General features: G+C 37.8%; 2 protein-coding genes across 9 annotated transcripts in view; both read right to left on the bottom strand.

Moving 5' to 3' along the window:
* Positions 1 to 1,789, bottom strand: part of MYO3B (myosin IIIB) — a 195,584-nt gene extending 193,795 nt beyond the window's left edge. Inside the window, exons 1-2 of one of the 2 annotated variants that reach the window (XM_052674958.1) lie at positions 1,626 to 1,789; positions 27 to 84 (exon numbers count right to left, since the gene is read on the bottom strand). The gene's annotated coding sequence lies outside the window, so the exon portion shown is untranslated. Of the gene's footprint in view, positions 1 to 26; positions 234 to 1,625 lie in introns of those variants that run through there. The other variant, XM_052674959.1, reaches the window with a different exon arrangement.
* Positions 1,790 to 11,543: 9,754 nt separating this feature from the next.
* UBR3 (ubiquitin protein ligase E3 component n-recognin 3) overlaps positions 11,544 to 25,989 on the bottom strand; it is a 93,432-nt gene continuing 78,986 nt past the window's right edge. For all 7 annotated transcript variants that reach the window (XM_052674947.1, XM_052674949.1, XM_052674950.1 and 4 more), the window contains 7 exons: positions 21,551 to 21,675; positions 18,386 to 18,493; positions 17,776 to 17,886; positions 16,879 to 17,055; positions 15,578 to 15,787; positions 14,328 to 14,467; positions 11,544 to 13,999 (listed from right to left, as the gene is read on the bottom strand). In XM_052674947.1, coding sequence (XP_052530907.1) covers positions 13,882 to 13,999; positions 14,328 to 14,467; positions 15,578 to 15,787; positions 16,879 to 17,055; positions 17,776 to 17,886; positions 18,386 to 18,493; positions 21,551 to 21,675 — 989 coding nt within the window. In that variant the 3' untranslated portion in view covers positions 11,544 to 13,881. The remainder of the gene's footprint in view (positions 14,000 to 14,327; positions 14,468 to 15,577; positions 15,788 to 16,878; positions 17,056 to 17,775; positions 17,887 to 18,385; positions 18,494 to 21,550; positions 21,676 to 25,989) is intronic.

The following is a 25,989-nucleotide window of genomic DNA, read 5'->3' as shown; positions in this document are numbered from 1 at the left end:
TTCTAACACTTAGGTTCTTCCCTCACCTCACTTCCTGCTTTCTCATGTTTCCTTGGGTTGGATCACAGGAATTTACATCCATACCTGAAGAAAAAGGAAATCTGTAAGAACTAAGGAAAGAAAAGCTACAGCTACATGCAGTGCATTGCTGTGCTTTTTAGATGACAGCCTGGAACTAGGGTACTAGAAAAACAGCACCAGCCAAATTTTTTTTTAAGCTGAATATAAGCAAATGAATTTTCAGTATTCCAAAACACCTTCCTGAACACAAATGTTCTTTGAATATCCTCACAGCACTGTACAGTCTATGAGCACTTTGTTCATTATTCTCTTCTCCATCACTTCCTCTAGCAGAAGACTGGCAAATACAGTAACTTCTGTTTTTGCAACACAGACCATTTCCTTAGAAAAAGTTTTGCACTCAGGAGTCTTTTGTTGTCCTCCAGCCATTAGCATGCAAGAGTCATTGTCTTTGTCCAGTGAACTTTTTATTCTGAATGCATTTGGCAGAAACACTGCAAAATTGGTCCTGGCAGGTTTTAAAGCAGCCAAACAGCCACTACTTGCTATATCTCTCATCCCTGTACTCACAAAGCCAATAATACAGGTATGTTTCTTCTAACCAAAGATTTTGAGTGGTACTGGAGAAATAATTTATTGTGCACGTAGCTGGGCAGCAAACAATTCTGAGAGGGGGGATCACACAGCTGTCCTCACTCTCCACACACACCTGTGTATTGCTGCAGACAACCCTCCTGCAGGTGCTTAACCACAGAGCACCAAATGCAGCAAATGTCCGCACAATGGGTGAAAAAGCTCATATTTGCTGTTTCCAAACTAATCTATTTGCACTTAAACTGACCTTCAATTTGAAAAGGGTCTGAACTGGCTTTTGGCATCCTATGATCAGCTCACCTGCTATCAGTACTGCTACATGAAAGTATCAACCCAGGGGCAAAAGAGCTCTGCTTGGTTCAGGTCACATTTTCATTTCTGAACAGAACTTAGGTGAACACTTCTACTTTCACTTTATGTGCTACAGTGTCAATAATCTGCATCAACCCAGATAAACACCAGATAAAAGGACATCGCTTTAGGAAAATAAATGCATTGTAGTTTGAAATCATGCATCAAGAATTGAGTGAAGTTAATTTGAGGGTACAAAAGGGGTCTAAAAGGAATTTGACATATTTTTGGGAAAACATTTTCCACAGAATTTGACTATGGGCTGAGACAGAAGCAATTCACTGCCTTGGCAAGAAAGAAACTGCCGTAACTGCAGCTGGATTGCTGACACTGGGCCAGCATTATGCATTTGCACTAACAGGAATTTTCACACAGGAACAGAGTTTCGTACTTAACTGTTTCAAAGTACCTCAAAGCAAAACACCAAGCCTGGGTTTTCATTGCACAGTGATACAGGAATTTTAGAGCACAGATTTCAATAAGAATTAAAAACAAACAAACAAACAAAAAAAAAAAAACCACCAGGTTTTAAATATAAAAACTAAGAAATATTTTATATTTGCAAAGAAACGGAATGCACTGCTTTAGAGAAGTAACTAGAAGGACACTCTAAGTTCGCCTCCTCTCCGGCCGCTTGCAGCATTAAGCACAGCTGTTACCTTCCAGAAAACGTAATGCCTGCGTACGTTCCCCTGCCGCAGTGGACTTCTCAGAGTATCGGGGAAACCCTGGCGCCGCCGGCCGCCCCGGCGTTACCTCGGAGAGGGGAGCCTCCCCCCCACTCGCCGCGCCAACGAGCCTCCGGTCAAACGCACGCCGCCATTTCGGGGCTGCGCTTCGCGGAGGTGCGGCGACGGGCGAGGGCGGCCTCGCGGAGCCGGGCAGTGGCTGCACGGAGCATCGCTCCGCCGAGACCAGACGCGGTGGCGCGCGACGTTACCTCAGAGCTCAGTGCAGGAAAGAGCTGGGCTCTGAAGGAAGGTCGATTAAAGCCATAAACCAAGGGTGAGATTTAGTGAGATCTTAAAGGGGTGGTGAGAAGCAAGAAATACAATTAGTGCATACGTGTGCATAATTGGTATTACGTTGCTTTCACTGAGATTTACTGACCACCTTAATGGGCTTTATATCTTCTGCACGGAGACAGCACGGTTATCTGAGAGCGCAGGTCAGTCTGCGCTATGAGAATTCTGTCCTGGAGCAAAATAAATGCTTTATAAAGCACTTCTCCCCTTTTCGGAATGTTTTTCTGGTAGGACCCCCCCCATCTTTGAGTTCTGTATTTGTATTTCATCTGTATTTGGACTAATACGGAACAAAATCTTCAGGTTGTTTCTGGTTGCTTGATTAGGAGAAATTCAGATGGGTATTTCTCTGATAAACTTCTGTTTAACAAAAAAAGGGAAGAAGGGGGAGCAAAAAGAGCAAAAAGCCCATAGAAACAAATAAGAGGCTCTTCCCTTTCTCAGTGTGCCGTGCTTTTCCCAGCGTCACATCACCAGGGCTCCTGCTCCGCTTTCCCTAGCACTCTCAGGATAAGCACTGTGCCAGCTTGTTGTGAACACACTCTGCTTCTTCCACAGGGTTTTTAATTTTATCTCTCTCAAATGTGTTCAGACCCATAAAATGAGCAGACCTATTTTTATAGTCAGAAACATGAAGTTCAGCTCTGCCTTCCCCAGGCTGAGGTTTAGGGTTCTGTGTTTAAAATGACAAAAACTAGTACTCCAATTGAATGAGGTACAAATAAAGAGCAGCTACTATCTTCATGAGCTTCATTCAGGTCCAACTCCCTCCATCCACAGCATCAGCTCTGATCTAATAATTTTTTTTAAACTAAGAAATAGTCTGTAACTAATCATAGAATGGCCAGTGTTGGAATGGACCTCAAGGATCATGAATCTCCAACCCCCCTGCCACATGCAGGGCCACCATTTAATACTAGACCAGGCTGCCCAGGGCCCTATCCATCTGACCTTGAACACCTCCAGGGACGGGGCATTCGCAACCTCTCTGGGCAGCCTGTTCCAGCACCACTCTCTGTGTAAAGAATTTCCCCCTGACATCCAACCTAAATCTCCCCTCCTCAACTTAAAACCATTTCCCCTCGTCCTGCAGTTATCAACCCTTTCAAAGAGTTGATTCCACTCCTCTTTGTAGGCTCCCTTTAGGTATTAAAAGGCTGCAATGAGGCCCCCCCACAGCCTTCTTTTCTCCAGGCTGAACAAGCCCAGCTCCCTCAGCCTGTCTTCATAGGGGAGGTGCTCCAGTCCCATGATCATCTTTGTGGCCCTCCTCTGGACCCTCTCCAACAGCTCCCTGTCTTTTTTGTATTGGGGGCTCCAGACCTGGACGCAGTATTCCAGATGGGGCCTCACAAGAGCAGAGTAGAGAGGGACAATCACCTCCCTATCCCTGCTGGCCACCCCTCTTTTGATGGAGCCCAGGATACCATTTGCCTTCCAAGCCGCAACTGCTGGCTCATGTTAAGTTTTTCATCCATCAGACCCCCAGGTCCTTCTCCACAGGGCTGCTCTCAAGGACCGCTCCTTCCAGTCTGTATGGATGTCTGGGATTCCTCCAGCCCAAGTGCAAAACTCTGCACTTTGCCATGTTGGACCTCATCAGGTTCACCCGAGCCCACCTTTCTAGCCTGTCGAGGTCCCTCTGAATGGCATCCCTTGCTTCAACCGTGTCAACCGCATCACTCAGCTTGGTGTCGTCAGCAAACTTGCTGAGGGTGCATTTGATTCTGTCATCAACGTCACTGAGAAAGATGTTAAAGAGCACCGGTCAGAAGGCAGACCCCTGGGGGATGCGGCTTGTTACCAGCCTCCACCTGGACATAGAGCCATTGATGACCACCCTCTGTCTGCTGCCTTTTGACCAGTTTCTTGCCCATCCAGTGGTCCACCCATCAAATCCTCATCCCTCCAATTTGGAGACAAGGATGTGGTGGGGGACTGTGTCAGAGGCCTTGCTCGAGTCCAGGTAAACGACATCGGTCGCCTTTCCCTTGTCCACCAATGCCGTCAGTCCATTATAGAAGGCCACCAGATCGGTCAAGCATGACCTTTCCGTGGTGAAGCCGTGCTGGCTGTCTTGGATCACACGCCCATTCCTCATGTGATTAAGCATACTATCCAGGATGATCTGTTCCATGATCTTCCAAGGCACAGAGGTGAGACTCACCAGCCTGTAGTTCCTGGAGTCCTCCTTGCTCCCTTTCTTGTAAATGGAAGGGACGTGACCCTTCCTCCAGCCATCCGGGATCTCACCTTACAGCCACAACTTTTTAAATATGATGCAGAGTGGCTCAGCAACCACCTCAGCCAGCTCCTTCAGAACCCTGGGATGCACGCCATCTGGCCCCATAGACTTGTACATATTCAGTCTCATGACTTGTACACATTCAGTCTTATGAGAACTCATAATGTTCATAATAATAATAATAATAATAAAAAGAGGGCTTTGTATCCATATAATTCTTCATAATTATTTGAGTTGCAAACTGTAAAGACTAATTCTTCCTCTGCACTTTTCTCCATTACCGCACTTTTTTTTCTTTTTAAACAAAGCTGCAATTCCTAACAGTGAATTATCATCATTCTGACCAAAGTGCAGTATTTTTCTTAAACCTCTCTCTTAATTACTGGATTCTGTGCTTTGTAATCCTATGCAAACACATTTTTCTTGCATCCACGCTTTAGTAAACTACTTCAAAATAATCTTTCAGTAAAAGTAAAGCAACTGAAAGATCTAAACCAAGATTTAGATATTCGGTAAAGAATGTTGATTATCAGCATTTTCTCTGAATTCAGCCCATCATGACATTAGCAAGAAACTGAGGTGAACTGGCAGTTTTGCTGAGCAATATTCCTTTCCATATTACTGCTGTTTTGCTGAATTATTATACATTAGTGTATACAAAGCCTTCTTCACAAGCCATTTTCTCTATTCACACTTGTAAAAATTCCATAGTATAGGATTATATAAATTGTATAATAGCAAATAGCAATACAGACAGCTCACACACCCAGGCTAGCTGACCCTCCTGAACAGCTAGCAATCTTGTCTAAGCAGAATTTAGACAAGACCTCAGAATTTAATTCTACATGCTGTCAGCTTACAGAAGTTAGAACACACAAAGATGGGAGCTCTGGGTACTCCAGATTTCTCCCACAGTTCATATGTTGGTTTTTGAATCACAGAAACTTCCCTGATTATGACTCTTTTGTCTGCTACAACCTGGACTTCCTTGGGCTCTGTTACAAAAGTTCATCCCTATTTACTTATTTTTTAATCAATCCCAATGGAATATTTTTTCACAGTTAGTACTATGCTGCGTTTAACTGATGAGTGTATTCTATGAATGAGTGCAGTTGCTACACATTGTAATTTGTGTCAGCATGCACATGTGTGAATCTGCTGGTTTTTAAATAGGCATATGTTACTGACTAGAAGTCAGTTGTGTAGCCAACAAAATATAAATGGAAGTGTTTTAATTAAAAAAAAAAAAAAAATTGTAATGAAACCTCCTCTTTCTATAATTGAGAAATTGAGATACCCTGATATAGTGCTAAAATGATCTTATTTAAATGGGTATAAACAAGCATTATTCACTACAGTACATTTCCTCTAGAAGTCCAGATTTCATGCTTTTTAAATGCCTGTACTGAATGCAATTTACTTTGCCCAGAGATGGCCTTGTAATTACAAACAGAATGCCTGGCCGCATTAACCTACACACATCCTACACACAGTTTCATCAGATGTTAAAGCAACAACATTACACTGGTTTGCCTGAAGAGATATTATTGCTGGAGATCTTGAGGAGACTGCTGAAGTGTGTACCTACTTCCATGAAAATCCTGAGGCAGTTTGAATTTTGGCTTAGCATGGACACAGAACTATGAATCGTAAGTATCTAAATCAATGAATATTTTGTTATATTTTCTTGACCTACCAGGTCATGTGGGTGCTGCTTTGATTTTTCTGTCCCAGCTATTAAGTAAAGGCAAACGCATCCTTGTTCAAGAATTGCCACCATCTTGGAGGAAAAAAAAAATATCTGTGCCTAAGTAGAAAAAAGAAATCCTGAGTATAGAAATACTGTATTATCTGAATACAGAAAACAGGAAGGGGGGAAGAAACTGAGGTGTTTTACAGTGCGAATTTGAAGGAAAACAATAAAACAGCAAAGGGGGCTGAAACCAACCTCCATTAGGAGATTATTAAGCAATGGATTAAAAGAAATAACAGTCGCAGAATAGTTAAGGTTGAAAGGAACCTCTGGAGGTTATCTTGTCTTATCTCTGCTCAAGATGGGGCCCAGAGCAGGTTGGCCAGGAGCTTGTCTAGGCTGTTTTGGGAGGAGACTCCACAAATTCTCTGGGCAATCTGTGCCAGTTCTCAGTAAAGCATGGCTTCCTGATGTTCAGATGGAGCCTCTTGTGTTCTAGTTTGTGCCTACAGTGACTTGTCCTAGCACCAGGTACCGGAGAAGAGCATGAGTCTTCTTTGCACTCTCTCTCCAGGTATTTATACATGTTGATAAGATCCCCTCTGAGCCTCCTCTTCTCCAGGCTGAACAATCCCAGCTCTCTCACAGACTTCTTATAAGAAAAGTTCTGCAGTCCTCACTAGTTTTGGTGGCCCTATGCCAGCAGTATGTCCATATTTCTCTTGTACTTCAGAGCTCAGAACTGGACAGAGAACTCATTAATGCTGAGTAAAGGGAAAGGATACCCTCTTGACCTGCTGGTGATACCTTGCCTAATGCAGCTGGCAGCATTAATACAGGGGTGGATGCTAGCATAGAGGATTCTACTCTTTAATTATGTTTACATTGGTAAAGAGCAGGAGAAGACACTCAAAATAATAGCTCTAGCCAAGACTAAAGTGCAAGGTATATAACCATAGTCCAGCCCTTATGGATCATAACCACAGTTATCACTTATGATTACAGTTAACCACAGACTACACACAGACAAGTGTAAACAGAAGAGGTGAGAAGAAATACCTGATGCAGAGAAAGCACTGAAAAGTAAGTAGCATGACTGAACTATAGTGAGTTATTGGATTAATTCCCAGCTGTGAACTCCAAGGGAAAGGTGACTCAGAAGACTTAAAAGCCAACAACAAACAATGCATATAAATCCTACAGATTATATATTCTAGAAACCAATTGTCAAGACAAGTATCCTGATTTCCTACGTTCTAGGAAATCATCCATACCACAATTAGCAAATGTAATGCTCTTCCACTACATGAGCCAGGTCTGCAGAGTTTGAGTGTGATGCTCCACAGACTGATCCTTAAGAATAAACTGTTTCATACAGCTTTGTTCACAAAGGCAGCAACAAAACGATTGTGAATGCCATTACCGTCCTCATGGCTGCATTCAGAATTATTGCTGGACAGACAACAGAATTTTTTAAAATAAATATAATTACAAGTATAATTTTTATAAATATCTAAATTTACTCTCGGTTGGCGTATGTCTGAATCACCGAGCTGCCTACATCACACAAATGCTTGACCTGAGGAAGTATGTAAGACATAATGTGTAGAATTTGAAAGATACTTATGATAATTGTTTATCTTTCTCCATGTTCTTTCTCCTGCATTTCCACACACAGCATATACTTTTTTTCCATAGTACAGGAAATTAACTGCTGCATTAAAAAAAGAACAACCATTAAGAATCTCATTTTATACAAATAACCTTTGCAAATTCCAAACAATTATGCAGTATACTACTCAAATAGTAACACTGGGTTAAGAGAAATCTACAATTTGTCATTGGCCTCCTTTCTTCTTACAGCACAGTGTCTTTCTAATGAGTTCCCTTAGTGTTCAGCATCCTTCGTTGCTGTGACACGCTTATTAAGGTAAATCATTTGAATGGGCTTAGCTTTCTTCTATTTACTGTTGCCACGGGAAACACTTTGTTGCTATTCACCAATGCAACACTTCTTATGATGTGCATTTCAGGGGACCATATACAATAGATGTGCAGCACCCTTGGAAATACACTTGCACAGAACAGCATTACTGAAATACGTCTGCTTGAGATTGTTTCATATTTCTTACCACTTCACAATGACTGTAAATTATGATTACTAATTGTAAAATTATATGTAGTAATCTGATTAACATTCACCAATTCTGCCCACAATTTAAACGGAGTCCCAGCCAGTGAAACGCATTGTTCTAATAGAACCCATTTACATTATTATTTTAAATATTTTCTCCCTTGTATAATATGAATGGATTATTTTCCATATGTAGTCTTGCCTTTATCAGATGTGTGACTGAAAAAGGTAACCCAATAGGAATAAAGCATAATTATGAGCTATTTCTGAATAACTAGGTATCTGAGGGTTATTTGAATGACATCAATCACTTGCTGGGAAGCATCAGTTGCACAAATACAGTTGTACCAAACTCATGAAAGGCAATAAGCATCTTTGATTCCCAGCATATTTGTTTGTTCCTTAAGATAGCAGCTTCTGGCAGGAGAAGAAAGGGTGATGTACAGATGCACAAGATAGAAATGATGATGAAGAGTCAAGGTTGGCTGCAGGAAACAAACCACTTTTAATTTCCTGGTGATTTTGATTACTGCCAAAGTACCTATGTGGAAAAGGGTGACGTTTGAGTGTGGAGGCAGTAACAAATGAAAACAAAAAAAGCATGAAATAAGGGGAAGCATGAAAGAACCATATCTCACTCAAGTCCTATGTGCACATTTATAATTCTTTGATGATGGTAGATCCTACAGTCTAGATTGCTGTAACACCATTTGCCCTACCATTACAGAGGAGCACTTTCATTTATTTGCAGTACAGAGCAGGAGATGCTCCTTGTCCTAAAGGAGTTTACAACATAAGTGCAAGACAAGAACAGTGGGCTCAAGCAGACAGCGAAAGAAACTAAATGACACAATAGTCAGCTAGAGCAAGAAAGCAAGCAGCCACAGCTTCTCCAGAATACTTTTCAAGCTGTACCCTCTGGCTAGTTGTCCCTCCCTAACACTCTCTGAGAAAATGCAATCTTATTTGCCAGCTATTATTACATGATCTTCTGGAGCTGCCTGGGTTCTTTTGTTGTGGAATGATACACAAGGTAGTTGCACATAAAATATGTAGCCAATGAAAAGAAGTTGCATTATATGGAGAGAGCCCCAGGTTGCCAAAGAAACAAAAGGAAAATAAAACTTCTCACAAACTGCATTACTGGCTTTAACAGCCAGGTGCAAATGATATTCCTTGGCACCTGGAAAACAAAGGCTCATTATCCACTTCATGTATATGTTCACATGTAATGCCTTAAAACACATTGCTCTGTTTTGATGAGAAGTGGTTCCGTACACGATCCCATTTCTACTTTAGTAGGAATCTCTTAAGGCTAATGCATAGATACAGTGGAGATGGCTGAACACTTAAAAAAAAAAAACATTTCTCAAATGAAGACAGTTTTCATTCCCGTTGAAAGCTTAAAAGTGGAATGAGCCTAGTGTTATTTTTTGTCACAATGATCAGAAGTTCAGCAGTTGTAAATTCAAAGCAGTCCTACAATGGGAAATGTATTAGACAACAGCAGCTACAAGCAATTCAGCTAGTTAAAACATACAGACATATATGGCATAAGGAATTGACTGAGAGAGCTTGACTTTCACAGGAAAAGTTTATCTCAGAGAATTCTCGCTCTGTGATAGCAAGTAATGGAAGAAAAAAATACATTTTTAGCTCCTGTCATTAAAACACTTGTTTCCATGCTCAAAGGAAATGAAAAGGTTTACCACTCATGTGATACCTACAAGAGATAAAGACAAAGGGATTTTTAAATTCAATAATGTGAGGGATTTCTATTGAACTGGCTGCTGTTGTTACAAATTAAGAGAATAATCTGCTCTACATCAAATAACAAAGTTACAGGAAACGACTTTATAAATAATGGTACTTTTATGAAGGCTCATTTAGAAACATTCCTAACTGGGACTTAGAGCTAAATTCAAAATGCTTTTCAAAAAAAATTTTTTTTTTTTTCCACTTCATTGTTTCTGGTACCATGCATAAGTACACTTTGCAAAAAAATCATGTTTTAGGATGGTAAGATTGGCTTTTAAAACTATCTTTTGTTTAACAACATTCAGCTGTACTTTCTCAATGGTATTTCAAAGAAACAGCATTTGAAGCATGGAGCATTAAATTTTCTGAGCAGTTTTGGTGATGAGAAAGTACAATTGCTATTGTATTGAAAAATCCAAACTCACCAGGGGAAAAAAAAGTTAATTTACTAAACCACTCTGCCCATTTATACAAGATCTCCAAGTGCTCAACTTCACTGAGAATGTTTTTCCTACTTAGGCATGTTCATTTGCAGGAATTAATAGCTAATGTAACCTAGTAGAAATTACAGCTGCAGTGACAGTATACTGGCAGAAGAACAAGTCCCAGGTTTGGACTTGCAGCAGCTGAGGCTGTTCTCAATCTATGAGCACTTGCAGGCTAACTGCCCATCTGAAAAAAAGCAAGGGTGCCCAGGGCACAATTTCTACCAAAAGACTAACTCTAACATGGCCTTTCAATATAGAAGTCACTGACAGCAGTGAATAATCCATGTAACAGAGAACTGCCACACAGCCAGCTTTCTCATTTTACATGCATCCATCATATCCAGGAGCTGGTTTAATAGAGAGCCGGGCACCTTCATACATTGGGTCAGCCCATCCCTGTGATGTTCTTATGTTGCAGAGAGCATTACTTCATTCTTATCTAGCTTAATGCTCAGTCTCCATTCCTCACTATCCCTGCCTCTGAAAACAAGGAAGCGCAAAGCAGGACCAACAGAATCTGGTTTAGATGAAAATTACATGTAAAACATACCAAGACCTGCATACTAATTTACTGTATCTTCTGGCAGCTGCATACACACAGCACAAACTGATCTCATGGGATTCCAAAACTAAAATCATTTTTCGGATGCTGGAGCAAAACAAGCACTTTCTTAAAGCAAAACATCACATTCTTGTGCAATAATGTGAGCTACGTGAGATTCCTACTGTAGAGATGATGAAAAGATTCACTTAGAATTTCAGGCTGTTCAATCAAGACTGTTTCACCAAATTCATCAAAGGTTTAAAAAAAAAAAAAAAAAAAAAAGGCAAAATTTAATACATAAATATATACATACAAGAACTTGCAGTGATAGTTATTCCAGAAGCACATTTGACAGAAGAAATGATCAAGAACCGCTTTCCCAGAAAGACAGTTTCTTAACTCAGCATTTTAATGTCAGTGCTTTGCAGCAGCAACATTGTAATAACAGGCATAAAAGTAAGCACAGCCTTAAGTGGTGCAGGTATGCATAAAATGAAATAATCCAAATTACTCATCAAACATACACAACTGCATGCAAGCAACAAAGGAATAAACAAATCAGAATTATTCTCTACACAAAGTACTTTGCTTAAAATTCTGACATTCAAATAACTGCCTGACTGTGGAATTCAATAATAATTGCATTTTGGATGTCTGAGGTGGAAAGAAACAAATTCACCAGCACACAGATTGACAGGAGACTTTTATTAACATATCTTACAATGCCGATTACTGTATTCCTAGTTTTGTAGTTCTCTGATGCATTTTTAAAGATAGATTTATATTCTACAGTAATGTACTGTACTTAAATGATCATTCCTACAGGATATCACACCAGAACATTTGAGTAATGCACACACACGCCACTCTAGTTTGGACCTGTTATTTTTTCAAAGTTAGCTTCATAAAACAGGATAAAAAAAAGTAATGGGGGAAATCAAAATTCTTGTTTAGCAGCATGCAAGGATATTCAAGTACAATTTTCAACATAGTAATTTTTTTGTGTTTTTAAATTGACTGGTGACTAATTCACCAGTACTAAAATAAACGCTATGAAATACCCCAATGTTAAAGTTAAGGCTAATAGTTTAATTCACATCCATATGCACAACCAGAGAACGCTCCATTTCAAATAGAACACAGTAATCAAATTCTGGATACGTTATCTCGTGTGAATATAGCATCGGTGCTTCAAACTAAGGATTACTCAAGTTCATGAGCCCTGTAATAATGTTATGCTGGAGATGTAAAGAAACTTTTTGCTTCTCAACCACACTTACAAAATGGCCTGATACTCATAATGAGCAATGCAAAAATATTACAGGCAGAACTTATAATACAGTATCAAAAAAGTAATATTCTGGAAAAAGACATAGCTGCTTAGTTGGTGAAACAGTAATTTTAATCTTACAGGAAGTACTGTAACATTTTTGAAATATATATATATATTTATACGTATGTATAAAAACCAGCATCCATTATTGTGGGGGGTTTTGAGTTGCAGTTATCCAGAAAAATTCATTGTATTTACTCACTTTTCCTTCTGTCCAATCTCCTTGATTACTACTCAGTCATTTTGTTTCCCCTATACACTTTTCACTACGTAATGACTTCCACTGGGGAACTGTTTTCACTGTATACATGGTTGTTTTTTTTTTTTAATCATAAGATGTTTTTATCTTACACATATAAATTTTATTTTACACACAAGCTATGAAAGTCAAAAATACCAGGAACTGCTTGGTAGTGCTGTATGAAATAGCCAACATGTCCAACACCTGTGGAAAAACATCAGTAGCGATATATTACATACCAGTATTTTAACTGTAATCTTTCCTGCCAATGTACACAGAGCAGGGTTTAGTCCAGTCTGGCCTGTTCTCTTGAATTGTTTTAGCCCTCTAAACATGAACTGATCTGGCATTCTTCCAGCGAGGCTACATATGCACTGTGTGTTCACATAGGCTACCCCTCAAGGTTTTTTTGTTTGTTTGTTTGTTTTTTTCTCTCCTTTCCTTTGGAAAACCAAGCAGAAAGAATATTGATTATTCTGAACAAATGCAATAGAAGAACCTCCCAAAATGACAGGAAAGATACAAAATTATGTTTCCTTTGTAGAACAGCCTGCACATTTCCAAACCAATAATTCTGAAACATACGTTTGGTCTGTAATGAGAGACAGGCTTATGGTTGTTACACTTATGATTGGGATCTGCTGTGTCAGGTGCCATACTAATTCCCTATATGCAGCAACTTCTGTACGTGTTATCACTAATGGTTTATTCAATTGATATGGAAAAAAAGTCAGGAAGAGAACAAAAAGAATGTGTTTTCTGGATTATGTTAAGAGCAATGACCTACCTAATTTACAACTATTCCATGTATTTTATGGAAGAAAAAAAAATAATCTATGAAATTCCTGAGAAAGCATAAGTTTTCAGTAATGCCTGAAATATTTCAATAGACCTCTTGTGGTAAGTGAAATCTTTAAAATTCAACTTTCAGACCAATTGTTACCATGCAGTCTCACAATCATTGTACAATTCATGTCTAATTACAAATGCATACCAAGCAAAAAACCTCAAACCAACACAAGAAAGGCAAAAAAAAAATATCCAACATAGAAGATGTAGTACACATATACAGTTTCAGCAAAAATTGCTAAAAACTCAACTCCACGCAGAGAAAAATAAAAACTTGTCAGCTATCCCTGGAGCCTCTAAACAACTGTAAGTAAAACTTGTGCTTCTTAACAATATCAGACAAAAAAAGTAGGACTACTGAGTGCAATCATTGCTCACACCATTTTGAGGATTTAATTTCAAATTATTATATGACTATTTAATAGCAACAGCAGCATATTATGCAAAAAATTTCATGTGTTGACCAAGTTCCATTTCCCTTTTATGCCCATTCCCCACTCTACCCCGAGGCAAAGAGCTCAACTCCCATTCATTTAAAGCTATTGTCAGTCAAGATGCATTCATTCGTGGTAACAGCGATGATATGGTATGAAGATGATGGTGATTTATAAGCCATTATAATGTGGCCCCCATCTTTTATTGATATGATCAAAAGTATGAGACACCCACTGCTGTTCAAGCACTTTGTATCTTTCCTTGCATATGTAGAGAGGTTTGCCACGCCTGTTTAAAAAAAACAAAACATACTAATGGTTAATATGTCACATAAAATGGAAAACAACTTCATTGTTAAAACATTGTCAATATAAACAAATATATAGAATATTCATATTTCATCCTTCCCCTCCCCCAGAGAAGCATATATTTTTATTAGTAGGGGGCTTTTGGTTTTAAGTAAGATTGCTGCACTCCTTCTCCCTCTTGGAGAAACTTGCAGAAAGTGGGTGTTTTTATTTCAAGGAAGGTAGAGATTTTTATCTGCTACTGCATTATATATAACTGATACACACAGAGCAGCAACAATAAAACGTATATGTAATTAAATCATTACCTAAGATCTCTGTCTTCTTCACCATGTGCATCTAGATAAACAGAGCCCCAAAGGCAGAAACGATGGCCTCTTATGATGATGATGACAGATGCATTAATCAAAAGAAATATTCCTGTCCCAGCTCCACAGTTTTGTGAATGCTGTAGAATTATGAGTGCAGAAAGGGAAGAGTACAAAGATTGTCAGTCTCTGTTAACTTTATAACAAAAAGGACTTTCAAAATATAAACTAGCTTTTCTTGAAACATGCATTATTTACTAGGGTACAGTTTGATAAGGTATATCCTGCCCCAAAATTCTCCAGACAAACCAGAACTCTGTATCTTGTGCTGCCATAACTTTACATACAAAAATGGTTCTGATAACACAAGGGAAAGTACTCGTATTCTGTGAAGAGTTACATAAGAAAAATGAACAAAAGCATTCTCTACAATATTTATAATTTGTTGTATAACAAACGATTTAGAATCACCAAATATTCTGCACAGATGGCAAAAAAAAAAGAGAAAATAGTTTAAAAAAATCTTGCTTTCTCTATCTACGCTCATAGATCTAGTATGCAGTTCTACAAATCTTTTTTTTTTTAATTCCTGTTTGCTTCAATATGTCACTCACTTCTGTACGTAAAGTATGTATTTTTTTCTAGATAGCTTTATTACAAGTAAAGGGTATGACTCCACTGACTGAAGTAAAATGTAATTAGTTACATAGGTTCTTAACTCTTTCCAACTGTTTGCATGAAGCATACATACACCTTATATGTAACTGTTAATTGCATTTTAAGTTTTGCCTACTTCTCTCTTCTCCCACTGTAATAGCAGAATAAGGGAGAAAGATAAGTGTAAGGAATTACATGATCCTTATGGAATTTATTTGGGTTTGACTTATGCCCTAGCTATAAATTTCTCCTCAGTTTTGTGAAGCCCATGTATTTCCAGACTTCTTGTAACTGTCCAGTGATATGAGCATTCTGAAGGCAGCAAATTTCAATAGGTTAAAATGAAAACAATGTGTCAACACTGCCCACAACCGCTTTTTAAGAGTTTTTCCACAAGGGGAAATTAGGCCAGAGGCTTAAAAAGATTAATAAAACTGTTTTTCAGAATCCAATCTAGGTTCAAGTATTAGAAATAAAGGCTTAACATGATACAAACATTCATATGAGATCAGGATCACATCAGGACCAAGCAATGGAGTTAAAAATGCCTGTCAGAATGAGAACAAGTACAGAACTGGAATTATCTCTCTTACCAGTACACATTCACAGTAACTCTGTTGTTTGCAGCATAATCCTTTCAAGCATACAAAAGTACCACAAACTAGACAAACAGCAGGATCTTTAGGAACCTTGGTACAAACAGTACAAGTCTTTCTGTGATAATACTGAAAAATGGTATTATAATTCTCAGGCAACTGAAGGAGACGTGGTAAGTCCCACTTAGGCTCCTGGACAAGCAAAGCCTAGAAAGAAAGAACAATGTATCAGTTCTGCACATTCACTTACATAAAACTAAGACAAGATTATAGAAGAATGTCATTCTCTCAGTCCTTCTATATTTCACATACTAGGAAGTGTCGTGCAACAGTCCCCTGCTTCTGCCTGAACACCCTTCCTGTGGACACATTTTGTCTTTTTTAACGGGTACAAAATGAGTGCTAACCATTTCCCAAGGATGTTTTCTAAATGTGACATCACTGAAGTGCAATAACCTTCATGGCTAAAACGGAAAGGACTGCTGCTCACCACATCCACTGGAGGAAAAGTGGAGGAAAATTCTGCTTATTCAAATCCTGTTTTTTTGTTTTGTTTTGTTTGCTTGTTTTTGTTCTTGGGGTTTTTTTTCGCATCTTTGGCAGAAGATGCAGAATCTGTTACAAGTAAACTGTTAAACAGCTTTTATCATTTTGATCTTTTTCAATACTGATGATGATTTAGATTGGACATAAGGAAAAAGGTGGGTTTTTTGTTTGTTTGTTTTTACAATAAACATAAAGCATTGGAACAAGCTGCCCAGAGATGTGGTGGATGACCCGACCTTAGAGATATTGAAGACCTGGCCAGACATAATCTGGCTCTGAGCAACCTAATCTAACCATGGATGTCCCCGTTCACTGCAAGGGATTGGACTAGATGACATTTAAAGGACCCTTCCATCTCAAACGATTCTTTGATGCTCAAAAATATCGCTAGCATCTAATAGGCACAACAGACTTCTGCTAAATATTTTCTTTGAAGAAAGCTTCTGTTACATGACCTGAATAGGCACTAGGTGCAGAAAATATGGGAACAGTTAGAAAATAGAAATGCCATCCTTAGATTATAATGCCTCCAGTAATCATATTGAAAATAGTTAGGCTTTCTTATTCCTTTTTGTAACCATTCAAATCCATATCCACTAACTAACATTTCTGATCACAATCTCTTTCTTATATACAGGTCAGGTTCTCTGATCCTACACAAGAGAGCATGTACACAGTCAAACAATTAGCAGCTGCTTCTGCATCAGTACCACATCAGCTACACTTGCATCACAAGTAGTTTTGCTACATACCTTTACTTGATCTGGATGTCTGTCTGCAAAGGAAGCCAACTCTGAGCACCATTGTGATATCATGTCAAATGCTGGCACTGGCCAATCAAGACAAGAGGCACTGGTGAATTCATCAGATGACTGAAAAGATGGTAACAGACCCAGACAGCTTGCAAGAACTGTGAATTCTTCATCTTCCTTTTGATACAAAACCAGAGATTTTAGATTAGTGCCTGTGCTTTAAATTTTTATATTTATTAGACTATACATAGTTTATTTAAAAATGTCTCTGTTCCAATAGCAATCGCAAATATATTAGCATTATTGTACTAGAATATATTCACAAAACAGAAAAGATTCTATTTCCTAATTTCTTCTTCCAAATTATCTCAAACTGGATTCTCAAAATAAAACCAGTCAGAATAGGAAAAACAGAACAAACAATAAAAACCAAAAAGTTTGTAGCGGTAGGTGATAATTTTGATGCCATGAAATGAGAAGCAGAAAACTATTTAAATCAGCTTAATATCTCACAGAGCTTAAGCATGATTGTCTGCTGTTGTACTGCCTCTAAGAATAAAGCCCAAATATGAACAGACATTAAGCAAACTCAGGACTGAAGTCTAGTCTGCGTGCAGATTGTCATCTCTGCAAATGCACTGTAAGCTTTAAAGCTCTGCTGTAATTTATGAGACAGATAGGTATGATCAGTTAAAACAAGCACGTATCTGCTGTGAGTTTTTTTGTTGTTGTTTTGTTTGTTTTAAATATAACATTTTTCAGGGAAAACGCCCTGGAAAAAAATACAAAGAAGAGAAATAATGTTGCAGAGGAATAGGTGTTAAGAAAAAAAAACATCAAAATCAAAACAACAGCTTTTAAGTGGATACATTTGAGTGTGCCCTTCCCAGTCTGTACCTGGCAACTAGGTAAATCCCCTCCAAAAAGATGGTGTTGAAGTAGGCTGGTGATCCTGAGGAAAGGTAGGCAGAACTGCTGCAGATAGCACTCTACAGAATCAGGATTTACCTACGGGGGAAGGAAGCAATTACTAAATACTGAATAAGCTGTTGCCAATGTGAGAAACTGCAGTATTTGTCAAATGTATCCACATGCACTCCCATTAAGATACAGTGTGTCACACACATGCTTCTAGGGCTGGCAGTCCACTAATAATCTGAAAGAACTTTGTTGCTTCCAACCCCCTGCCCCCCCCTCCACAGAACTTCCCCAGACAGATACTTAAACATTCAGTTTTCCAAGTTTACGAAAGGCTTTTTGTGCATATGATTAGAACACGCAATTACAAGAAATATTTGTCAACAACTTTCTCAACGCAGCACTGTCAGTAAAAGAAAGGTTTGCATAGACAAATTCTCCCAAGGGGATGTGCTTTGATCTAGAAAATAGAGTGGTACTGCAGTCTTTAGCAAGATCAGAGAAAAGTCATTACAACAACCATGCTGAAATACTTCAACAAGAGATAGAAAAGGGACATTATATAAATTTTCAAGAGATTTGCCAATACCACTGTTAATTCATCAGTCTCTTGTTCTTCATATATCTTCCCCATAGACAGCTCGCTCACCACATGACCCAGCAATACTTCCCAAGATTTTTCTCCATTGCATGTATTCTGAAAATAAAGAAATAAAAATTGCCTGGTCACAAAAAGAAGAATTTCCTGTAAAAGAAACAGTGATAAAATACATATTCTTCTCATCGGCACATGCATTTTGACTGATAAAGCTGCATGTTGTTTAAAACAACTGAAGGCATAATTTTACAAAAAGGAAATGCATTTAGTTCATAGAATGAAATACGATTTACTACCTTAATTATATATATTCTAAACAGTGTTCTATGAAAACAGTTTATGTATTTCTATTTTTTTTTTTTTTTTTTTTGCAAGAACATAAAAATGTTTTAAGTTAGAAATAATTGCTTTATGGATAGATTGTGTTTTGGCAGAACTTGAATTTTAATAAAACTGATTTTAGAAAATGATTTTTTCCTAAAACGCATCAGATTAAGTTACAAACTCTTGCCATGTATTGTAAATTGAAACAAGTCTATGAAAAAAAAAAAAAAAAAAAGTTGTGTTTGAAATGAACAGTATCTACTGCAGATGGGAAAAACATGTTTAGTAGAAAGAACAAATAGCCACTTAGCTTTGCATCACACCATTTAAAGGCAACAATTACAAAAGCCATCAGAAACAGAAAGCTGTATTCCCATAATTACTTTTCTTCCAAGTCATACCAGATTGCATCCAGGGAAATCACAGTAAGAATTCTGAGCTACGTTAGTGGTTTGATCATTTGGTGTCAACAGAGGGGAAAGACTTCAGCTCAGGCATGGCACCCAGAATACCGAACAAAGACTCGCTTGGCATTATCCACAAAAGACAAAAGTGTGATCTCTGTAGGCGTCAGAGGATCAAAACATCCAGCGTTGTCAGCATGCAAGAAAAAGCCAGCCTGAACCAAACTTTTAAAACCATTTGGGCCTTCAGAAACTCTGAGGAAAAGCTATGTTCCTTAAATAAAGACAATTTCCTTCATCACATGCAAAGCAAAGTACTTAATCTGAGGACTATGGCTAAGATTATGTTTGCTAGGTAGACATTAGCAGGAACATGGCTGATGAAAGTAGAGATGGGCCGCAGCAGAACTGGGAGAGAGGAAGAGGGAGCTGTGCAATTACCACCAGCCAGCACTCAGAGATCTCTTGAACACACATTGGGTCCATGCAGCAACATTATGCAGGATGAAGAAGAGGAAGAAAATCCAGAAATACATCTGGGGAAGGACAAGCTCATCTGTGGGCCTTTTGCAAAACTACTGCTCTTGGGCTGGAAGTCAAGAAGGAAAACGCAGGGACAACATAGAGAGCAACCTGAGCACATACAGCCAAGCTTCTGTCAGAACTTGGACCTCTGTACACAGATGATCTACACAAGACAAGAGCAAGGAGGAGGATGTTTTTAAGAGGGAATGAGAGATTCTCCATGCAGAATATATGCAGCAAGGAGCAGCATTCCTATTTACCTCCTACTTCTTTGCTCTACCACTCAGAAAACTGTCAATTTCCAATGGGCTTATCACAGGAGAAAAGCCAAAATTCTCAAGTTGACAGAAGTTAATTTGTTGGGCTCTTTGAACCATATTAGATAACAGGATCCATTCACATTAACGTCCTGTTTAATATACTACAATTTCCCACTCATTCTTAACATCCAAAGACAAGCATACCAGTGAAAATTTCACTAAAATGGAGCTGTCTTCAATATCAAAAGAAACAGCTACTGTAGAAAACCATTATCTGAGACATTATCATTATTCGCAAGCCTAAAGCACAAGTTTCTTTATGTGCTGCAAATGCTTTTATGCTTCTATAAGAAAACATCTTAGTACCATAGGTAGCAAGCTTACTTGTCAATGCCCTAAGTCGATTTTAATACAATCGAATCTCTCATTGCAGGCAGCAAAATAAGCATTGTAAATGTATGTTCAGATAAACCCAAACTTCTGCTGCTAACAAAAAAGCAGCCCGTTTTTATCACATGGACTACAAAAGAATATAAACTGGTAGCACTTAATATGTTTTAATGCCTTCCACCAATGATTTAAAATTGTAGAAAATCCATCATTTGGGAATCACTTAAGTAAACAGAAAAATACAAAACAAAACCAAAAAAACCCACAACAGCAACATTCTTAAGCAAACGTTCTTGAAACTGTAATGACATAAAAATACATTGAAAGAATGACATGAATGGAAATTTAATGAAGTGCATTATTATTCAGTGTTGGCCAACACATGTCATTGGCACCTTGGAGTACTGACAGACCAGAGCTACAAATCCAACTTACAGGTGAAATGCAGGTAGTGTTTCTCAGTGTGCCTTTCACTTTACAGCCAACACAACCAGGTGTTGTGTAGAGGAATACTCCTGCTTCCATTTCCTCTCTTGCCCCAACACTTCCATCTTCTCTGTTGGTATGCACTGGTAGCCTTCTGAGTAATCAATCCATTGAGCAGAAGACTAGCTAAAGGATTAAGTGAATGATAGTGCCAGTGCAGGAAGAAGGTGGGAAAGACTGGCTAAGGGAACTGTGTCTTTTGGTAAGAACTGGCATTCAATCAGCTGAACTTCCCTTTAACTCGTAAATGCCATCAAAAGATAAGGAAATGATAAGGAAATATTTCCCCTATTTAGTTCACACTTTTCTTAATTTCCTTCTTTGTTTCTCACCTGAACACCTCAGACTGCAAATTGAGAGACATGAGGATGGCTAGCCATGAACACTGTGAACAAGAAAGGCTTTTTCCAGCAATAAGCTTGTCTGCCTGTATGTCTGGTAAAGGAGTGGTGCATCTGACCAACACATGGTTTATTTAGTAAGGAATACTACCTTTTTACCATTGTAACAAACTCAAAAGTGATACTACATAGTTATAATCTCAAATCTGAAACTCAGTTCTGGAACTGGAAGGTTTCCCTGAAACCTGCAAAGCCTGTAAAAATGGCACATGCAGAAACAAAATACCCGATTTTTGTTAAGAAGAAGCAAATTATTATACGTAAAGCAGAGTATTTTGTTACATTTTTACCAGAAATATAAATGAAAAATTTTAGTAATAAATAGTAATAAATGAAAAATATTAGTATTTTAATAAATTAACCAACCTTTTTGAGAGCTCCTGATTGCTTCCATGCCATCCTATCTTCAGCACTGCATTTAACAGAAAGTGCTGCCAGGGCTTGGGTGTACAATAAAGTAAACAGCACCTTTACAATGCAGGTGAAGTGTTCTGTAAAACAAAGCAAGTCATTTACAAACACTTTATATTTTTAGCAATCATACTGACTGCAGAGGCTTTAGCTAAAGATTTTTTTGTTTGCTTTTCACTTGAAAGTATAAAAAAAAAAACCAAAGACATAAAACCATTATATTTACTTACTTTCAAAACCAACTTCAGTACCCTAGTGAACTGAACAAGTAAAGGGCAAATAATTTGCCACTGTTCCATATGTTCATCTTAATCCTGATCACAAGTAATCTCTCCTAAGGACTTGATGGTGTTACAGAATTCTGTTTTGTCCAAATGTTGCCTCATGTTAAGCCACTGACTACTGATGGCTACAACTAACTAGGTCCTGTAGATGTAAGCTAGCATCCTACCACACCAACTGGTAATGACTAACTTTGAGTTAAGTCACAGTCATACAAATACTGGAAGAGTTAATTTTGTAAAGAAATCACAGCACAAAGGACATTTATCATACTCCAGTTTCTTTCTGCATCCAGATAAGGATCCAGTCATATCAGACATGCTGCAAATCACTCCTACACTGAATAATTATTTACCAAACATCATGTGAATACAGAAGTAGGATAAAGGACAGACTATTGTTTTAGAACTTAGCTTAAAAGAAAAATCTTTATTTGCTTACGCTTCTTCATAATATTTAAAGGGCTTATCTCCTACATATAAGCCGCAGGAAAAAGGCTTTGAAATCTTTTCTGGGAAGCTAAGAGTTGATATGCAATGTCCTAAAACTGGAACAGGAAAAAGGTGAATGTAATCATCTCTGAAAGGAAAATGCAGCAACAATCTCTGTCTCTTTTTACTTTGGGCTGTATCTCTCTTTGCAAATGATCTGATTTCTAAAAACTTTAGGTAGATCAAAGAAGTTTCTATCATTAGTTTTACAGCTTCTTAAAGCACAACTATAACAGCAATATATTAAATCTAAAACAAAGTACACAAAAATGAAGATTTTATTAAAAAAAAAAATCTACTGAAGCTTTGAAGTCAAGCAAAATAATTTTATTTATGTAAACACCTTACAAAAATTGGGTTAAACTTCATTTTTTCTTCCCAAAGGATTTTAACAAGCTTCTTACATGAAGATGAAAAGGAGATAAGCGAGATGAAATGCCTTCCTTCTCTTTTCTTTTACCTGGTATCAAAAACAACTACTGATTTCTGAAATGAACACACCTAAGACTTAGGTGCATAATGAAGTTTATGAACTAACAATTGTTTTTATATTTAACAAATGTTTACAAATGAATGCAGAGATAGATTTTGATACTTTTAATGTCATTGAGTGTATAAAACAAGCATAATTTAAGCACTTAAAATGATTGTTTATTCTAATGACGAAATTAATACTACTTTTTTTTTGCATTATCTTCCTGACTTGTTCACATCAAACATGACAACAAACTCCGCTACACTTCACTCAATCAATTCTTCAGCAGGTAGCATTATAGCTGGCTTTCCTCTCCACATTTTCCCAGAATGGGAATCCATAGTATCCCATTAACACTCTAGGCCACACTTTTCTCCTCTGCTGAGACTTCTACTTCCTTAGAAACCCTTCTGAGGAATAGAAGAGGTGAAATTTCAGTAAATTTTTTGGGCTGAGATGCACAAAATTCAACTATGAGCACTCCGTGAATTTATAATTGCCTCTTCAGCCTGAGCTAAAGCCTACAACTGCAGCTATAAATGACCTCGAGTTCCAACTCAGCCAATAGCAAACACAAGCAATAAAGACCTGTGAAAACAATAATGAAATTGTTTTTTCTGCAGATATAACTGACTCAGATAGAAGTAAAAACTTCAAATTTCACAATCTCCTACATTCATAAGACAAGCTTACTGCAGAAGCCATCTACTTTAAGAATATTTGGTGCTGCTCTAGCTTTAAAAAAAGAAAAGGATTCAAAGAGAATGTAGGCAAGTGTGACTGCATACCTATACAAGTACCAGTTGTCTTCCCAACCTCTTGCCTAACTGCAATCTCTTTTGAACACTGACTATCTTACATTAATATGTAGACCAAGTGGGGCTCCAAGAACTTTGGTGAAGCAAACACTCAGCAAGAAGGTTGCCATTTTGGCTAATCTACCAATACAGATTAGCTGTAATGGTTCTCACACATTTGCTTTATCTCTTTACATATTGTGTTAAATTTTAAAGTTTAACTTTTGATGTTTTAAGTAATATGAATAGCTCTCTTTATTCTTAAAATATTGAAGAACATAATTCACTCAATTCAACCAGAAGATATTAACACTCACCTGAGAGAACATTTTGTTGTTCTTTTCTTTATATTTTAGTCACATGTTCAAAATCAGAACAACAGATATATTGAAACAGCTTAGTTAGCTCAGCTAAAAACACTGGTATGCATCTTTTGTGTTTTGATTAAATTGTTCATAATTTAAGTGAACAGAAGACAGCACTCTTGAAGCATGAAAGGAGGTTTGGAATACACCACCCAAGAGACTCTCTGAGCTGGGCCTAACAAGACAAGCAGGATCTGGAGATAGAGAGCAGTAACATCTGTATTTTAAATACTGCCCTCTCCATCCTTTGCTTTTTCTTGGAAATTCTAGGCTTTGCTGACTAGAAGAGCCTCTTGGAAAAGTTCTGTTTGCTAGCTGTATTTGAATACAGCCTGTGTCAATAACAGCTGAGAAATGATTCCAACATCTAACTGAAGAAGAAGCAAAGTGCGCAGAAGGCTTTCTCAGTGGAAATCAAGATATTCCTCCCTAATACAACATTGCAAAGATTTCAGTTGTATCAAAATTATTTATGCCAGTAACAGTTTGCATTTCAATTATCAGATTTGCATCTTGGAATTTATTTTTCTTGCAGGAAAATCAGACCACTGATCACCATTCAGCAGCCTGCCACAGTCATGTCCTCCTCTAAATAGTTTCTTCTGTGATCCTACAGTGCGCACATGGCACTCCTTAATATGCTAAAACTATTACATTTACTGAAATCTGATCTTCGTTAAATATGATTCTTCCTCATCTCTAATTCAATCCCATAGCTAATTTTTAAATTCACTAGAGATCTTTTTATCTTACATGTATGTTTAAAAATAAATTGTTGTTGTATTTACTTACATAACTCATAAATGATGACAAATCTGTTTTTTTGAGAACAGAGAATTATGTTCCAAAAGCACATGTTCAGCTAATACAGGAGAGTGCCTGGGCTACTATTAGGAGGTCCTGACTTCTGTAAAATTTCATGGCATATTTTCAGGAAATAAATAAATAAATAAAATCAGAGGAGCATCTCAGAGACAGTCTGCTAGTCTGCTGTATAATGAGGGCCCAGGCTTAGAGACATGTATTTTATTAATTTTATTAAATGCAGCTCCCAGGGGAGCTGCATTAAAAAAAACCACTAGGATGACCAACTATCATCCCACTATTATATGAGATTTCTTATTACTAAAATGAAAGATACTTGACATCTGCAGGTATCCATAACTGTAGAGCTGTTACATTCTCATCTAGCACAAAGAGCTGCTTCCTTCCTTTGTGAAGCACTATCTTGTCTGCCTTTCTGTTGATGCTGCACTGTGTTTTCTTAATGGCCCCCTGGTGGAGCCTGTGCACTTCTGTTGTTTTTTCCCCCTCTAGTAATTCTAAAGATCGCTAGTATATTTGTAAGCTGTGATGCCTTCATCCCTTCTGCTGCAGATGATACACTGTGAAACATCCTGCACCTAAATGCAATTAGGACTTAGGTATATGCCTACAAAGACTAATTAGTACTATTCTGACAATCTAAAAGTTACATTAGTAAGACTAGGTCACTATAAGTGAGAGTTTAGTACTCAATTTTTGTTCTTATTTTTGCACAATGTTGAGAAATGCTTTTATGTTCCTACTTGTAAAAAAATTTTTGGAACGAAATTACTTCACAGCACCCTATTCCATTAAGTGCCCTTTAAAAACAGAGTTTAAAATACCTTAAGAATAGAGTTTATATAGGAAACATTTCAAAAACCCTAGCTTTAGTATTAGTGCAAGAAGTGTGCAGGTTAGTGCATTATCAACATTCTTCCAGTTTAATTGTTAGCAAATCAGATAGCATATGCTGGCAGGTGATGACAGCAGAAAGAAAGCAAAAGGAAGAATCTTCGAGTGAACTCAAAAGGGCATCTTCATATAAACAGTCTTTGGAAATTTTCTTCCTTATCTACAACTTGATCAGTTATTTGAACAAGTATCTTCAGAACAGAGCGCTGAACTTAATACAATCTATGAAAGGCATACTGAAAGCCTCTATATATACAGATAAATA

The sequence above is a fragment of the Tympanuchus pallidicinctus genome, unplaced genomic scaffold (genome assembly GCF_026119805.1).
Source record: "Tympanuchus pallidicinctus isolate F22 unplaced genomic scaffold, pur_lepc_1.0 scaffold15, whole genome shotgun sequence".
NCBI lineage: Eukaryota > Metazoa > Chordata > Aves > Galliformes > Phasianidae > Tympanuchus > Tympanuchus pallidicinctus.
Note: the sequence above shows the minus strand (reverse complement) of the source record. Positions and strands in the feature narration are given on the sequence as shown.